The 19,406-nt window shown below is 34.1% G+C and overlaps 1 protein-coding gene and 2 long non-coding RNA genes across 4 annotated transcripts; 2 read left to right on the top strand and 1 right to left on the bottom strand.

Moving 5' to 3' along the window:
• The first annotated feature begins 7,130 nt into the window (after window positions 1-7,130).
• Window positions 7,131-9,196, top strand: LOC149713768 (uncharacterized). The gene is made up of 3 exons (XR_016371504.1): window positions 7,131-7,177; window positions 7,235-7,588; window positions 7,669-9,196. It is a non-coding gene; the product is annotated as an uncharacterized LOC149713768 (long non-coding RNA).
• A 2,150-nt stretch (window positions 9,197-11,346) lies between these two features.
• Window positions 11,347-13,232, top strand: LOC149713767 (uncharacterized). Of its 2 annotated transcripts, XR_016371503.1 has the most exons (4): window positions 11,347-11,499; window positions 11,587-12,061; window positions 12,121-12,183; window positions 12,766-13,232. It is a non-coding gene; the product is annotated as an uncharacterized LOC149713767 (long non-coding RNA). The 2 variants fall into 2 exon arrangements; XR_016371502.1 differs by lacking the exon at window positions 12,766-13,232 and having other exon boundaries at window positions 12,121-12,317.
• A 36-nt stretch (window positions 13,233-13,268) lies between these two features.
• On the bottom strand, window positions 13,269-17,321 carry LOC149713766 (uncharacterized). The gene is made up of 3 exons (XM_089844685.1): window positions 15,017-17,321; window positions 13,354-14,091; window positions 13,269-13,297 (listed from the first exon to the last, which is right to left on the bottom strand). Exons 1-3 carry the CDS (start codon window positions 17,319-17,321, stop codon window positions 13,269-13,271), a joined length of 3,072 nt encoding a protein of 1,023 aa, XP_089700811.1.
• Between the last annotated feature and the right edge of the window lie 2,085 nt (window positions 17,322-19,406).

The raw sequence follows: 19,406 nt of genomic DNA, 5'->3' as shown, positions 1-19,406 counted from the left end.
AATAATAATAATAATAATAATAATAATAATAATAATAATAATAATAATAATAATAATAATAATAATAATAATAATAATAATAATAATAATAATAATAATAATAATAATAATAATAATAATAATAATAATAATAATAATAATAATAATAATAATAATAATAATAATAATAATAATAATAATAATAATAATAATAATAATAATAATAATAATAATAATAATAATAATAATAATAATAATAATAATAATAATAATAATAATAATAATAATAATAATAATAATAATAATAATAATAATAATAATAATAATAATAATAATAATAATAATAATAATAATAATAATAATAATAATAATAATAATAATAATAATAATAATAATAATAATAATAATAATAATAATAATAATAATAATAATAATAATAATAATAATAATAATAATAATAATAATAATAATAATAATAATAATAATAATAATAATAATAATAATAATAATAATAATAATAATAATAATAATAATAATAATAATAATAATAATAATAATAATAATAATAATAATAATAATAATAATAATAATAATAATAATAATAATAATAATAATAATAATAATAATAATAATAATAATAATAATAATAATAATAATAATAATAATAATAATAATAATAATAATAATAATAATAATAATAATAATAATAATAATAATAATAATAATAATAATAATAATAATAATAATAATAATAATAATAATAATAATAATAATAATAATAATAATAATAATAATAATAATAATAATAATAATAATAATAATAATAATAATAATAATAATAATAATAATAATAATAATAATAATAATAATAATAATAATAATAATAATAATAATAATAATAATAATAATAATAATAATAATAATAATAATAATAATAATAATAATAATAATAATAATAATAATAATAATAATAATAATAATAATAATAATAATAATAATAATAATAATAATAATAATAATAATAATAATAATAATAATAATAATAATAATAATAATAATAATAATAATAATAATAATAATAATAATAATAATAATAATAATAATAATAATAATAATAATAATAATAATAATAATAATAATAATAATAATAATAATAATAATAATAATAATAATAATAATAATAATAATAATAATAATAATAATAATAATAATAATAATAATAATAATAATAATAATAATAATAATAATAATAATAATAATAATAATAATAATAATAATAATAATAATAATAATAATAATAATAATAATAATAATAATAATAATAATAATAATAATAATAATAATAATAATAATAATAATAATAATAATAATAATAATAATAATAATAATAATAATAATAATAATAATAATAATAATAATAATAATAATAATAATAATAATAATAATAATAATAATAATAATAATAATAATAATAATAATAATAATAATAATAATAATAATAATAATAATAATAATAATAATAATAATAATAATAATAATAATAATAATAATAATAATAATAATAATAATAATAATAATAATAATAATAATAATAATAATAATAATAATAATAATAATAATAATAATAATAATAATAATAATAATAATAATAATAATAATAATAATAATAATAATAATAATAATAATAATAATAATAATAATAATAATAATAATAATAATAATAATAATAATAATAATAATAATAATAATAATAATAATAATAATAATAATAATAATAATAATAATAATAATAATAATAATAATAATAATAATAATAATAATAATAATAATAATAATAATAATAATAATAATAATAATAATAATAATAATAATAATAATAATAATAATAATAATAATAATAATAATAATAATAATAATAATAATAATAATAATAATAATAATAATAATAATAATAATAATAATAATAATAATAATAATAATAATAATAATAATAATAATAATAATAATAATAATAATAATAATAATAATAATAATAATAATAATAATAATAATAATAATAATAATAATAATAATAATAATAATAATAATAATAATAATAATAATAATAATAATAATAATAATAATAATAATAATAATAATAATAATAATAATAATAATAATAATAATAATAATAATAATAATAATAATAATAATAATAATAATAATAATAATAATAATAATAATAATAATAATAATAATAATAATAATAATAATAATAATAATAATAATAATAATAATAATAATAATAATAATAATAATAATAATAATAATAATAATAATAATAATAATAATAATAATAATAATAATAATAATAATAATAATAATAATAATAATAATAATAATAATAATAATAATAATAATAATAATAATAATAATAATAATAATAATAATAATAATAATAATAATAATAATAATAATAATGAATGAAATGGTTGTTTAATGTGCATAAAAAAAGCCTAATGGCTCACGAGATTATACACAGATAGAAATATACAAAAAAAAAAATCCCATATAGTCACAGAAGAAGTTGATTTCGAGATCTAGTGTAGTATGTTAAAAATTAATTAAGCAAGAAGTCCGATATACTAATTGGAAGCCAATTAAATCAAATTAATTTAGTGTATCATAGTAGAAAGCAAGTATTTAAATTTAGGAAGTTAAATTAGGCCATGATAAGGGTGTAGTCAAGGGCCAAAATATAAATGAAAGTTTAATGTTAAAGCCAATAATGCCGATTAAGCCTCGTCCATGGCATGTCCACAAAGTTCTGAAGGATGCTTCTGTTTATCAAGTAATTTCCCATAAAAGGTCTTTATAACCGAGCCCGAAGGCCAAATGGCAGGGTTACACAAATTGGAGAAGTCCTTGGCGTCACAACTGACGTAAAAAGAAGTATGATCTGCGTCCGGGTTTTTGGGTTGGAGCCTGATGCATGACGTTGAAGAGATGCCAAAGTCCTCAATGAGCACCGTTTGTAGGTCCTGCGAAAGTAAGTTCGCCTCTAATCTGCTAACGAATATAGCCTTTCGAGAAGGCCTGCGATCGTCGATCTTCCTGGTAATAATAATAATAATAATAATAATAATAATAATAATAATAATAATAATAATAATAATAATAATAATAATAATAATAATAATAATAATAATAATAATAATAATAATAATAATAATAATAATAATAATAATAATAATAATAATAATAATAATAATAATAATAATAATAATAATAATAATAATAATAATAATAATAATAATAATAATAATAATAATAATAATAATAATAATAATAATAATAATAATAATAATAATAATAATAATAATAATAATAATAATAATAATAATAATAATAATAATAATAATAATAATAATAATAATAATAATAATAATAATAATAATAATAATAATAATAATAATAATAATAATGGAATGGAATGGAATGGAATGGAAGTTTAATGTGCATAAAAATAACTCATGTGAGTTAACGAGAATATACACATACATAGTTAATAACAAAATGTACAAATGAATAAAAATGATACAAAATTAAATAGAATATACCAAATTAAATAGAATATACAAAATTAAATAGAATTATACGAATTAATATTTAATACAAAATATAGAAGAGTCACGTAATGACATAGATGTAAGGAAAAACTGATTAAAGTAGCACTGTTAAGTACAAAATTTAGTAATTTTTTTTGTGTTCGTAGCTTAAACAACTAGTAATCATCTATAATATAATGTCGGGTAAGTTTTTGTACATTAATTAAACTATCTGAAAAGAGATCAAAAATATTAGCAAACGAATTGCAAGTTGATTGCATTCTAATTACAGGATCAATTGACAATTTATGATTGTAAAAAGTGCACTGTTTACGAAAATGTATGGGGACCGAAAAATTAAGACCATTTACTAGAGTAGAAAGTGGGATGAAATTGTGAACTAATTTGTGAATAAAAGTTATATGATTTAGTTTTATACAGTCGTTAATTTTAAGGAGATCAAGGATAGTTAACAACAGTTCATAATTATATTGACCCTTGGGTAAAAAGTGTGTATGGCTAAATTCTATAAATTTTCGCTGTACTCCTTCTATTTTGTTCAAGAGGTATTGGCTGCAGCCACCCCATGCAACCCAACCAAACAGCAATCTAGATCGAACCAAACTTAGATACAATATGCGAAAATGACGAAGCGATTTTAACTGTCTACTAATTTTAAGGGAAATCGCCAAGGAACGACGGCAAAGGCTAACAGTCCTAGTAACATGACTGGAAAAATGCAATTGAGTGTCAAATATTGTACCCAAATCTTTGGTCTCATTTTTTGTGTGTATGGGGTTTGAATCAATAATGTATGAGGTCATCAACTTTCGACTAACACGCCTAGTATAGCTTACATGTATCGATTTTGTGGGGTTAATCGGAATATTATTATTAAGACACCAAGTGGAGACTGTGTTTATGTCCTCTTGCAAAAGCAAGTGATCAAGGTCAGAATTAATACTCCTGAATAATTTGTTATCGTCTGCAAATTGCAGTAATTGAGAATGTTTTATTTTGAACTGAAGGTCGTAAATATAGATATTGAAAAGCAATGGCCCTAAAGAAGAACCTTGCGGAACTCCACAACAAAGATTGTACTCCACCGTGGTGAGCGAACCATTGCATTTGAGGACATAAATACGCTCCTTCAAATAATCAGAAATCCATTTAAGCAATACGCCATCAACTCCCATAGCGCAAAGCTTGTCTCTCAAAAGATTATGAGAGACACGGTCAAACGCTTTTGCTAAGTCCAAGTAGATGACGTCTACTTGCCCACGACTCTCCACAATTGGCGCTACATAGTTCATAAAAACAGCATGGTTGGTGTCAACTGATTTACCAGGGGAGAAACCGTGTTGACAATCATTAGGGAATAAGTTGAACCAAGTTTGTAAATGCTTGTGCATGACCATATCGAAAACTTTAGCGAATACACAAAGTAGCGAAATGGGTCTATAATTCCTCGGATCACATGAGACTCCCGATTTAAATACCGGAGAGACAACGGCTTTTTTCCATAGGGTAGGGAAGGTGCAAGTAGTAATGGATAAGTTATAAATATGTTCTAACAATGGTAAAAGAATGGCCTCGCAGCCCTTTAAAATAAAGGCTGGGATGCTATCAACTCCTGTCGAGAACTTGTTAGGAAGCCGAACAATAGCCTTATGGATGTCTGAGGGCGAAATAACCTGAGAGAGATAGGGTGTAGTGACACTCATAGGAGAGTCAAAAAGAAAGCCTTCAGCAGGGTTGGTATTGTCAACAGAAACACGAGAAAAATGATCAGCAAAGCTGCCAGCCAGACGCTCAGGATCAGAAACCATAACGTTATCAAGTTTTAAAGTTATAGCTCTGGAATCAGTTCGAAGGTTACCCTTGACCAAGTTCCAAAACTTTTTGGGGTGCGTAGAAGCATCTTGGCAAACACTGGCAACATGAGTAGTCTTATCGCGTACAATTAACCGTTTAACAACCGCTCGAAGGCGTTTAAATTCAATGAGATCGGCTAAAGCTCCGGTACGCTTCTTTTTCCGAAAGAAATACTTTTTTTGTTTAATAGCAGCGCGAAGGGCCTGAGAATACCACAAGGGAAATCCGGGAGAACCACGACGACCCTTACGCGGAATAGCCAAGTCCATCGCAGCCCTAACGTGATCCGTAAGAATAGCCACGCAATGATTAACATCACGCGATTCGAGGAGTATAGCCCAATCAACATCCCTAAGTGTGGAGTAAAGGAGGTCATAATCTCCTTTTTGGTAAACGTAAGTAGAGTCAGGTGGTGGAGGTGGTGCGCAAGTTTCGTCCGGTAAGGTAAGCAAAAATGGGGGATGATATGCATCGATGGAAACTAGAGGATCCTCTAGGCCATTAATACACAAATTATTAAGATTTGTTAGACATAAATCCAATAGATTACCAGTATTATGGGGAGCAATAATCTGCTTGAGATTAAAATTAAAACAGAGTTCAAATATAGGGGTAGCCTTGGAACGAGTGGGAGCACTACAGCCTCGTGTGCTGTAGTTCTTCCAGTCGACCCCAGGAAGATTAAAATCACCCAGGAGAATAATGTCAGCAGCAGCGCCATCCAAACCCCGTATTAAGCTATCAGAATATAGCCCATAATCGACGTCCGTGAGGGTAGGGCGAAAGTAAGTAGTGCCCAGGACTAAAGATTGAGAGGACGAACAGCGAATTTCAATAAAAACACTCTCCGAAGTACCCTCAAGGTCGCGACGCCTACAGCAGTGGATGGACTTCCGCACGGCAATTAAGGAGCCACCACCGCGGACACCATCAAATTGGGGATCTAAGCGATCAGCACGAAAAACATTGTATGAATCGGGAAAATAATCAAGTGTAAAATGAGAGTCATTAAACCAAGTTTCAGTTAAACAGATAATATCATAGTCTAATGTAGCAGTGTTTCTAAAAAATTCAATAGCTTTAGTCCGTAAACCACGAACATTCTGGTATGCTAGTAGTAGTTCTTTCATTGTGAGGGAATGACGGGTGGAACACCAAGTTCACTACTATGCTTGTGAATGTCACGGGGAACACCATTAAATTCAGTTATGATACAGTTAACTGGCCAATTAGATGGATCAGCTAACGCATCAAAATCACTGTCATTGTCACAAGACACATAGAAAGAAGAATGGTCAGCGGTGGGGTTCTTAGTTTTAAGGCGAATGCAGATTGGTGAAATAATGCCAACGTCATCAGTAAGTATTTCTTGCAAGTCCTTGGAGAGTAGGGTAGGTTCCAATCGACTCACGAAAATCGCCTTGCGTATAGTACCCTTGGGACCCGACTTCCGAGTTACGACTTTCAACTTAGAGTTGACGGCGGACCCCATTTTAGCCGGTTTTGCAACCCTGTGCTGAATGGTAGGAGTAGCCGACGCGTTTGCGGGGCCAAGTCGTGGTAAGAACTGGTTAGCGTGAGTAAGTTGGCTAACAGATTTGTTTAAGTTTCATTGAAAAGATATCGAACTGGTTAGAAAAATTGTTATAAGTTTTTTGCATACGATAGATTGGATTTAGATATTTACAAGGCACATGAAAAGTTACGTTTTTACGAAGACGAAGGGGAACCAAAAAGTTTAGTTTAGCAAGTAGCTCACTCAATGTAATTTGATCATGAATTAATTTATGTAGGAATTTAATGTCTATCATTGATAAGTGATAGTCTATGGACGGAAGGCCCAAGTGATTTAATAAATTAAGATAGTCGTAATCTAGATTACGCAAGAAGAATGTATGGACATATGAAACAAATTTACGCTGAACGGCCTCTATGCATTTCCGTAGGTAAGTACTACAGCCACTCCAAGCTATCGAACCGTATACAAGACGTGAGCGGACAAGACTGAGGTAGAGCAGTCGGAAGTGTTTAAGGGATTTGAGGGGCCTACATAGTTTTAAAGCCACTCCCAATGTCCTACGGCAACGATTTACGGTACAGGTTACCTGCTCCCGAAAAAGCAAGGCACTGTCGAATATAACACCGAGGTCGGTTACCCTTAACACTCGAGGAATGGGAGAGTTCCCAACCTTATAAGGAAAGCATATTTTTCTACCTATGCGCCTAGTGAAAGCGACCTGTTGGGACTTAGTAGGATTGACAGGCAAATTATTCCTGTCGCACCACGCCGTTATTACGTTTAAATCAGCTTGGAGAGCCGCGCAGTCATCAGAGGAATTAATTATTTTACAGACCTTATGGTCATCCGCAAAGGCTATTAATTTTGAGTATTTAATTAAATATTGCAATTCGTATACGTATAAGTTAAATAACAAAGGGCCAAGAGATGAACCCTGTGGAACCCCGCAATTGGCCTTGTACTCAACGGAGGTGAGTACACCATTACACTTAATACGGTTAATTCTTTGGTGTAAATAGGAACTAAACCAACCAAGAAGCTCACCGCCAACACCCAATATGCGCATTTTATCCAGTAAATAGTCATGGGAAACACGATCAAAAGCCTTGGCCAAGTCGAGATATATGACATCGACTTGACCACGACTTTCGACCTCCGGTGCCACGTAGTCCATGAATGCCGCATGGTTCGTGTCAACACTCCTCCCCGGTACGAAACCATGCTGACAATCATTTGGAAAGGTATTAAACCACTCCTGTAATTTAGTATGTACAAGCATATCGAATAGCTTGGCAAGTGTGGATAATAAAGATATGGGACGATAATTTTTAACGTCACAAGCTGCGCCAGATTTAAATACAGGGGTAACCGCCGCTTCTTTCCAAATGGTAGGGAATGTCTGTTTCGTGATAGATAAGTTATAAATATGGGCAAGCGGCTGTAGTAAGAGGTCATGGCAACCTTTTAAAATAAAGGCTGGTATACCATCCGTGCCGGTGGACTTTTTGTTGGGGAGTTTGGTAATAGCACTATTAATGTCGTTATGCGTGAAAAACATGGAGGATAATGCGTTATGCCTGATAGAAGATGAGTCATAATCATAGCGACTATTGAATGGAGTACTATTTACTGATATTCGAGAGAAATGGTCCCCGAAATGAGATGCAAGCAACTCAGGATCAGTTACCATTTCCTTGTCAATTTTCAGGGAGATGCGATGGGAAACATCTTTGATGTTACCGTTAACAAAGTTCCAGAATTTCTTAGGATGAGTTAGTGCGTCACGACAGACACGTTTACCCTCGAAGTTTTTATCACGCTTTGAAAATTGTCTTACTAGTGCCCGTTGTTTTTTATAGTTAATGAAATCAGGCAGGAAGGCTGTACGCTTATATTTCTTAAAGTAGTATTTCTTGCGACAAATGGCAGAACGCAACTCAGAAGAGTACCATTTCGGAAATGAAGAGGTTCGATTACCGACCTGGATAGGTATGGCAGCATCCATAGCGCGCTTAATATAGAGTGTCAACAATTCAGCGCAATTATTAACATCTTGGCAATTTAATATGGATAGCCAATCGCAGTCGCGCAAGGTATTGTAGAGGTGAAAATAGTTCCCATTCATGAATTTATATGATGAGTTCAGTATGAGGGGTGGTGGACACGAGGGAATCGGATAATTAACGAGAAAGGGAGGATGATAGGCATCCGGGTTAACATAAGGTTCACTTAAAGATAAAATATCCAAGTCATTAACATTAGCTAAGCATAAGTCCAAAACATTATCACAAGAGTTTCTTAAGTCATTAAATTGCCTAAGATTATAGAAATAACATATCTCGAAAATATGACGCGCTTTTTTAGTAGTAAGGGTGGTGCAGCCCAGAGTGTCATTAGTGGTCCAGTGCACACCTGGTAAATTAAAATCTCCAAGGAGTAATAAATTGGTGTCCTGGTCAGGTAAGTCTAATAATAATAATAATGAAATGAAATATGGGTTTATTGTACATGAAAAAAGTTGTATACAACTCACGAGAACATGCACAGTTCACAAAGAAAATCATAAGACCTAAGTAACAATCAAAAGAAGTTAATATATATATTACTACTACAAAAGTTATTCTTTGCAGCCATACAGAGGTAATTTAGCGTCAATTAATTTGTCAAAAATAAAAAAAAATGTAAACTACAGAGTATCATGAGAATAACACAAGAGAATTAGAATCGCGAACAAATTTAATAAATTAAATCATTGAATTAAATTTTTTTTTGTTTAGTATTGATTAATGTCATCTCATATATTTAATACATTTAGTAACCATCTACATCCACAGTTAAGTTAATAATTGTGAAAACACTTTTCAAAAATTACTCTTTACAGCCATACAGAAAAAGTTTTTTTACATCAATTAATTTGTCGAAAAAAATGTCAAATTTATTAGTGAAATTATTGCATATACTTTGCATTCGGATAATTGGATTAATACTTTTACGGGGAATATAGAATGTATGCACATTTCGTAGTCGTTTGGGAATTAAGATATTAATTGATTCTAGTAGTAATAATAATAATAATAATAATAATAATAATAATAATAATAATAATAATAATAATAATAATAATAATGAATGAATGAATGAATGGAGTTTATTGTGTATAAAAAAAGCCTACTGGCTCACGAGATCATACACAGGGATAAGAAAAAAAAACAGAATACAAATATACAATTATACAAATATTTACAATGTTGAGGAATCATCGACTAGTTACCATAGGTTTTAAGACATGTGAAATTAAGCTGCGCTATTTAATATCTTTAAAGTTTATTGAGAATAAATCAAATTTATCACCTATGGAGTTAATTGTAGCCTGCATCCGATTTAAAGGAACAAGTATCTTTTTAGGGGCAGTAAAAGTCTTAGGGTACCGCGTTGATCGAGGCACATGGAAACTTAATTTTTCTATTAAATTGGGCAAGTTCAACCGGTTATTAATTAATTTGTAAACAAATTTGAAGTCATTTAATTGGCAAAGGTAAGAAAGGGTTTTTAAATTTAGAACTTCGAGTAAATGGTGATAGTCATATAATTCATTCTGAAGAAAATATGTATGGCAATATGCTATGAATTTACGTTGGACACATTCCAATTTAGCTCTAAGGTACAGAGCGCTACTACCCCAAGCGAGACAACCATATAACACGCGAGACCGAACTAAAGCTAGGTACAGTATTCGAAAATGTCTTAAAGATTTAATTTTTTTACAAATTTTTAGAGTCACAGCAAGTGTTCGGCGACACAAACCAATCGTACGGGTAATATGGTCGGTATAATATAATCCACGGTCAAATAGAATACCAAGGTCTTTAACAGAATTTTTACAAGGGATATCTACATTAGAGACCGAATAAGAATTGATTATCTCACGTGAGACCCTCCTAGTGAAGGACACGTGGATTGACTTGGCTGGATTAATAGCGAGATTATTTTTTGAGCACCAAATAGCAGTCGCATCAAGGTCCTGTTGCAATAGCTGGCTATCAATTTTGGAATTAATAATTTTGGAAATTTTATTGTCATCAGCTAGTTGTAGTAAATGAGAATGCCGAATCGAAAATTGTAAGTCATAGAGATAGATGTTAAATAACAGCGGTCCCAGTGAGGAACCCTGCGGAACACCACAGGAGACCGCGTACGTAGAATTAGTAATGTGAGAGTTACCTTTCAGGACGTTAACGCGACCAGCCAAGTAATTTTTCACCCATGCCAACAAATTGCCCGTCAATCCAAGTGCTTCAAGCTTATCACCGAGGTAGGCGTGAGAAACCCGATCGAAAGCCTTAGCGAGATCGAGGAAAATCACGTCGACCTGACCCTGACCTTCGACCTGAGGAGCTACATAGTCTAAAAACGCCACGTGGTTTGTATCCACCCCTCTGCCAGGGACAAAGCCGTGTTGGCAATTATTTGGTAAAGAACCAAACCACCGTTGCAAATGTTGGTGCAGAACACGGTCGAAAATCTTGGCCAAGACACAAAGTAAGGATATCGGACGATAGTTTTTGACGTCACATGATGCTCCAGATTTAAAAACTGGAACGACCACTGTCTTTTTCCAAAATTCAGGAAAGCATCGCGTGCGCAGAGACAAATTAAAAATATGTTCTAAGACTGGCAGAAGCAAATCGCCACAACCTTTAATTATAAAGGAAGGAATTTTATCAATTCCAGTGGATAACTTGTTCGGTAATTTCATGATAGCGTGATAAATATCAGATTGGGAGATAATCTGATCACAGTAAGAGTCAGTGACTAAGTTTCTGGTGTCCATATCGTACTTTGTGCCTGGTATGGTTTTATCAACAGCAATGTTTGAAAAATGATCAACAAAGGTACGCCCTAAATCTTCCGAATCCGATATAAATTTGGTACCAATTTTCAATGAAATTACATTCTCCCGAGTCTTTATATTATTATTTACAAATCTCCAAAACTTTTTGGGATGGGCTAGTGCGTCTTGGCAAACCTGGCCAGCCAGGATGGACTTGTCGCGATCAAGAAGTTTCGTGACCTTTGCACGAAGCGACCGGTAACTGTCAAGGTCTGCCAAAGCGCCTGTACGCTTTTTCTTTTTGAAATAATATTTTTTTCTTTTAATAGCATTCTGTAGCTCGCGAGAGTACCAGTGAGGAAATCTTGCCCGCGGTCGCGAAGGCTTTAAAGGTATGGCTTCGGACATAGCTCTAACCAAACACTGTGTGAGTTGGGTTACGCAACAATTAACATCATGGGAATTGTACACAATTGACCAGTCAAAATCTCTAACGAGACAGTAAAGTTTAAAGTAGTCCCCTTTAGTAAAGTTATAGCCTGGGCAGAATTGGGCGTGGGTATCGAGAAATCAGCGTTAAGTGTGACTAGAAACGGCGGATGATAATTATCGATAGGCACGAAAGGATCGTGTAATGTGGAAAGAGTTAGCCCATTAATGTTTGTTAAACAGAGATCTAGCATATTACCTGCGCCGACAGGCTTATTAATTTGGTTCAAATTTAGTTCATAGCATACATCAAAAATAAATGGCGCTTTTAACCGAGTAATAGCGGAGCAGCCCTGAGTGCCATAAAGTCCCCAGTCAACACCAGGGAGATTAAAGTCTCCTAGCAATAATATTTTTCCGTCGAAGGTTCCTAGTTTATCAATTAATGTCGACGCATAAATCCGATACTGGGCATCCGTCGTTGAAGGCCGGAAATAGCCACAACCAAGGATTAAAGTGGTATGACCATCTAATTTTATTTCCAGGAAAACACACTCCTCAGCAACCTCTAAATCCGGGCGCCTGGTAAAGACGAGGGACCGTTTTATGGCAATCAGGGAACCGCCACCACGAACACTATGAAACTCCGGATCTGGGCGATCCGCGCGAAAAACCGAGTAATTATTAGGAAAATAATCCAAATTAAAATGGGTGTCATTTAACCAAGTTTCTGTTAAGCAGATAATACTAAAGTCATTGGCAATAACATTTTTAAAAAATTCATTAGATTTAGTTCGTAAACCTCGCACATTTTGGTAAGCAAATTGTAGGTCAATCATCGTTGTCGTCTGTGGGAGGATTAGCTATATCCACCTGGTCTGTGGGTTCTCCGTCGAGTTCCGAGTTATGTTTTTGGCTATCTTTGAGTTCACCATAAAAGTCCATGATTAGGCAGTCAACAGGCCAAACAGCAGGTTCACGAAGAGCAGCCAATTCCGATTGATCCTCACAAGTGACAGAGAATGAAGAATGTCTCGCGTTCTGGTGTTTAGTACGAAGACGGATACAAAGAGCGGACTTTATGCCAGCTTCATCAATCAAAAAGTCCTTTAATTCCTGGGAGGTCAAATCACCGTCCAAACGGCTAATAAAGAGGGCCTTTTTTGTAACCCGTTGCCTTCGCGGAGCCGCCTTAATTCTGCTGTTCAGGGAAGAACCGGAGATAACTGCCTTACGCTCTGCCGATCGGCGTGGTTGTCGATCGGAAGTGGCAGTAGGCCCATTCTGCTGTGGTTTCATGGCAAAAGTACCATGAGTGATGACCGGAACCGTCGGGTCACGATTAACTAGTGGAGGAAACGTGGGTGGGGCACGAAATCCCGCAAAGCCAGTGGGAGGATTAATCTCTGGCTGCCGTGTAGAAATTTGGAGTTTCAAGCTGGCATTTTCTCTCTCAAGGGAGTCAACACGTTTTTCCAACTTGTCAATGTTGGTTTGCAAATTTACGACCAATAACTGAGTGTTGTCCAATTTATGTAATATAACATCCAGGATAGAGTCGGGCTCTCGGGTTAAACTGTCAGAACGCAGAAGATGGTTGAGAGCGTCATGGACCTCGTTTAGTGTTAAGGCCTTTTCCCCAGTATTAGCTGGGTCAATGGAAACTTCCCTCAGAGTTGATGTATTTGATGAACTACTCATACGGGCAGCTTTCTTAGACGCTTTACATTCCTTGCATGTAAAGGAAGTCGCGCAGCAAGTCGAGAGAGCTTGTCTATGGCACCCAGCAGAGCACTGCGTACGCTTCTGCTTCCCAAAAAGAGGCTGGCCACAGCAGACGCACGGGTCCTTAGGCGGAGGCATTGAAAAACCTCAAAAGGAGGCACAATACCGCGCGGAGCAGAAAAAAAACACTAATTTAAACACTTATCTGACGACGGTGCCATCAGCGGCAGATCCGTTGAAAAAATCAACCAAGAGGGTTCAATATCGAGGAAATAGCAATGAAATTGCATATAGTTTATATCCTTAAGACTCGGCTAAATCACCACTTTAAAAATAAGTTTGAAAATTATAACTGCGCGAGTTTAAAAACGAAAGTTAGCACGAGCGATAAAAAACACTTCTTATCAGCACGAGAACTGAATAATAATAATAATAATAATAATAATGAATGAATGAAATTGATTTTTATTGTGCATAAAAAAAACTATACAAGTAGTTCACTAGATTATGCACAGTAGAGTGTTGAATACAATTACAGGATATTTACATTTTTACATAATAATTACAAAAACTATGTTGGCTAACAGATTTGTTTAAGTTTCATTGAAAAGATATCGAACTGGTTAGAAAAATTGTTATAAGTTTTTTGCATACGATAGATTGGATTTAGATCTTTACAAGGCACATGAAAAGTTACGTTTTTACGAAGACGAAGGGGAACCAAAAAGTTTAGTTTAGCAAGTAGCTCACTCAATGTAATTTGATCATGAATTAATTTATGTAGGAATTTAATGTCTATCATTGATAAGTGATAGTCTATGGACGGAAGGCCCAAGTGATTTAATAAATTAAGAGAGTCGTAATCTAGATTACGCAAGAAGAATGTATGGACATATGAAACAAATTTACGCTGAACGGCCTCTATGCATTTCCGTAGGTAAGTACTACAGCCACTCCAAGCTATCGAACCGTATACAAGACGTGAGCGGACAAGACTGAGGTAGAGCAGTCGGAAGTGTTTAAGGGATTTGAGGGGCCTACATAGTTTTAAAGCCACTCCCAATGTCCTACGGCAACGATTTACGGTACAGGTTACCTGCTCCCGAAAAAGCAAGGCACTGTCGAATATAACACCGAGGTCGGTTACCCTTAACACTCGAGGAATGGGAGAGTTCCCAACCTTATAAGGAAAGCATATTTTTCTACCTATGCGCCTAGTGAAAGCGACCTGTTGGGACTTAGTAGGATTGACAGGCAAATTATTCCTGTCGCACCACGCCGTTATTACGTTTAAATCAGCTTGGAGAGCCGCGCAGTCATCAGAGGAATTAATTATTTTACAGACCTTATGGTCATCCGCAAAGGCTATTAATTTTGAGTATTTAATTAAATATTGCAATTCGTATACGTATAAGTTAAATAACAAAGGGCCAAGAGATGAACCCTGTGGAACCCCGCAATTGACCTTGTACTCAACGGAGGTGAGTACACCATTACACTTAATACGGTTAATTCTTTGGTGTAAATAGGAACTAAACCAACCAAGAAGCTCACCGCCAACACCCAATATGCGCATTTTATCCAGTAAATAGTCATGGGAAACACGATCAAAAGCCTTGGCCAAGTCGAGATATATGACATCGACTTGACCACGACTTTCGACCTCCGGTGCCACGTAGTCCATGAATGCCGCATGGTTCGTGTCAACACTCCTCCCCGGCACGAAACCATGCTGACAATCATTTGGAAAGGTATTAAACCACTCCTGTAATTTAGTATGTACAAGCATATCGAATAGCTTGGAAAGTGTGGATAATAAAGATATGGGACGATAATTTTTAACGTCACAAGCTGCGCCAGATTTAAATACAGGGGTAACCGCCGCTTCTTTCCAAATGGTAGGGAATGTCTGTTTCGTGATAGATAAGTTATAAATATGGGCAAGCGGCTGTAGTAAGAGGTCATGGCAACCTTTTAAAATAAAGGCTGGTATACCATCCGTGCCGGTGGACTTTTTGTTGGGGAGTTTGGTAATAGCACTATTAATGTCGTTATGCGTGAAAAACATGGAGGATAATGCGTTATGCCTGATAGAAGATGAGTCATAATCATAGCGACTATTGAATGGAGTACTATTTACTGATATTCGAGAGAAATGGTCCCCGAAATGAGATGCAAGCAACTCAGGATCAGTTACCATTTCCTTGTCAATTTTCAGGGAGATGCGATGGGAAACATCTTTGATGTTACCGTTAACAAAGTTCCAGAATTTCTTAGGATGAGTTAGTGCGTCACGACAGACACGTTTACCCTCGAAGTTTTTATCACGCTTTGAAAATTGTCTTACTAGTGCCCGTTGTTTTTTATAGTTAATAAAATCAGGCAGGAAGGCTGTACGCTTATATTTCTTAAAGTAGTATTTCTTGCGACAAATGGCAGAACGCAACTCAGAAGAGTACCATTTCGGAAATGAAGAGGTTCGATTACCGACCTGGATAGGTATGGCAGCATCCATAGCGCGCTTAATATAGAGTGTCAACAATTTAGCGCAATTATTAACATCTTGGCAATTTAATATGGTTAGCCAATCGCAGTCGCGCAAGGTATTGTAGAGGTGAAAATAGTTCCCATTCATGAATTTATATGATGAGTTCAGTATGAGGGGTGGTGGACACGAGGGAATCGGATAATTAACTAGAAAGGGAGGATGATAGGCATCCGGGTTAACATAAGGTTCACTTAAAGATAAAATATCTAAGTCATTAACATTAGCTAAGCATAAGTCCAAAACATTATCACAAGAGTTTCTTAAGTCATTAAATTGCCTAAGATTATAGAAATAACATATCTCGAAAATATGACGCGCTTTTTTAGTAGTAAGGGTGGTGCAGCCCAGAGTGTCATTAGTGGTCCAGTGCACACCTGGTAAATTAAAATCACCAAGGAGTAATAAATTGGTGTCCTGGTCAGGTAAGTCTTTGAGAAGGCGTTGTTTAAACGTATAATAAATGGTGTCATTGGAAGAAGGGGGAAAATAGACAGCGCCGATTAAGAGGGACTCGTCGGAACGCAACTTAACTTGTGCAAAGACGCATTCCGCGACGCCCTCAAGATCATGCCGCCTAATACTAACGATTGATTTCTTAATAGCAATTAGAGCGCCACCACCCCTAACATCCTTATAATCAATATCTGGTCTATCAGCTCTATATACAAGGTAAGTATCCGGAAAATAGTTCGAATTAAAGTGTTCATTGTTAAACCATGTTTCCGTAAGACAAATAATGTCAAAGTCCAACGATATGGCATTAGCCATAAATTCACTAGCCTTTGTTCGTAATCCGCGCACATTCTGGTAAGCTATTGATATCGGCATTATTACTAGTTTGTTTGAGGCGGTGGAGTAAGCTCGCTACTGTGTTTGTAGGCATCACGGAGTGGCCCGCCAAAGTCCGCGATGAGACAATCCACTGGCCATATGTCAGGATCAGAAAGTCTTGTGAATTCATCTTCGTCAGTGCAGGTAACGTAGAAAGAGGAGTGTGAGGCGTTGGGATTTTTCGGCCGAAGACGGACGCAGAGAGCCGACTGAATGCCCTCTTCTTCAACAAGTGTAGTGCGCAGGTCAGAAGAGAGTAAATCAGGATCTAGCCAGCTAACGAAAAGGGCCTTGCGTGGACGCCTAGGCTCTCGGCTTGCTGTTTTTATTTTAGAGTTAACGGCAGAACCCGATTTAGTGGGCTTGCGGACACGAGGTTGGGGCGGAATTGCTGGAGGTGGCAGAACCACGGATTGTGGTCGCCGAAGCGCCGAAGTTGCCGATGTAGATGGTGGAAGTAATCCGAGCATTGGGAAATGTGTAGCAGCGGCATTGAAGGAACGGCCCTGAGGGAGAGTTGGTGCAGTATCGCTCTGGATAGATGAGGCAGAAGCGGTAACACGAAGCTCAGATAGCTCCTGTTGTAACTGCTGATTGGAGCTTTTTAATTCTAAGGTCATCACTAATGTCTCGAGGGCATCCATTTTTTGAAGCAATTTGTCCAAAACCAAATTAGGTTCCCGCGTTAGACTGTCCGGGCGGAGTAGGTTAGTAAGTAAGTCATTTATATCTTCAACTGAAGCGCACGTGCAATGTGAACAGGGCTGTTTTGATACAGGATGAGAGTCACTGAGGTCGCTGTTAGAGGCTGACGAGGCATTGCGTTGCTCAGATAAAGAGCTTAGGGACGTGCGAGACTGTTGACGGCTGCGCGATAGACGATTTGAAGACTTACAGTTCGTGCAGGTAAAAAAGTCCCCGGTGCAAGATTTATGAGCACGCCTTCCGCAGCCACCAGAGCAGACCACAATAGCCTGCTTGCCATATATGGGTTTATCGCAGCTAATGCACGGGTCCTTAGCCGCAGGCATTGGTAAAAATAAGAGAAATCAAGCCCGAAAGGCTCAAACCGAAAGTAGCAGACGATGCTAGTAAAATTAGCTAATTTAAAGTAGAGCTGAAATACAGTTATAGCTTTTACTGCGTCATAAGTCCGGCGGAATAATCGGCGCGAGTAACGGCGCGACTATGGCAAACCACTGCCACGAGAAAATTTCGAAAAACTACGAAAACACGAATAATAGTATAGTTAAGTGAAAAGTAATTTTAAATACCGTGAACGGAAGACGTTAAAAGTCGTTGGGTGCAAAAAACCGCATACAGAACGATCAAGGGACTGTAAAGTATAAGCAAAAACCGGAGCGCGAGCGAAACGGCGAACTTATACCCAACGCGTCGTCTGCAAATAATATGAAATGAATGAAATGAAATGCATTTTTATTGTGTATATAAAAAACTAAACTAGTAGTTCACGAGAATACACACATGAGAGTCATAAATACAAAAGTATGTACATGATATTTACAAAAACTATAATTTCTAACAAATTTGTCTGAGTTTAATTGAAAAGATATCGAATTGGTGAGAGTAGTTGTTATAATTTTTTTGCATGCGATAAATTGGATTCAGATCTTTACACGGCACATTAAAAGTTACGTTTTTACGAAGACCAAGGGGAACCAAAAAGTTTAGTTTAACAAGTAGCTCACTTAACGTAATGCGATTATGAATTAATTTATGGAGGAATTTAATATCTATCATTGCCAAGTGACAGTCTATGGTCGGAAGACCCAAATGATTTAACAACAAAAGGTAGTCGTATTCTAGGTTACGCAAGAAGAATGTATGTACATAGGAAACAAATCTACGCTGAACAGCCTCTACGAATTTCCGTAGGTAAGAACTGCAGCCACTCCAAGCCATCGAACCGTAAACAAGTCGCGAGCGGACAAGACTGAGGTAAAGCAGTCGGAAGTGTTTAAGTGATTTGAGAGGTCTACATATTTTTAAAGCCACTCCCAATGTCCTTCGGCAGCGATTGACGGTACTAGTTACCTGCTCCTGAAAAAGCAAGGCACTATC

This window comes from Phalangium opilio, unplaced genomic scaffold (assembly GCF_054372755.1).
Source record: "Phalangium opilio isolate 3A_F unplaced genomic scaffold, DU_Popi_V2 ptg000009l_1, whole genome shotgun sequence".
Lineage (NCBI taxonomy): Eukaryota > Metazoa > Arthropoda > Arachnida > Opiliones > Phalangiidae > Phalangium > Phalangium opilio.
This window is presented reverse-complemented; position numbering and strand designations above follow the sequence as displayed.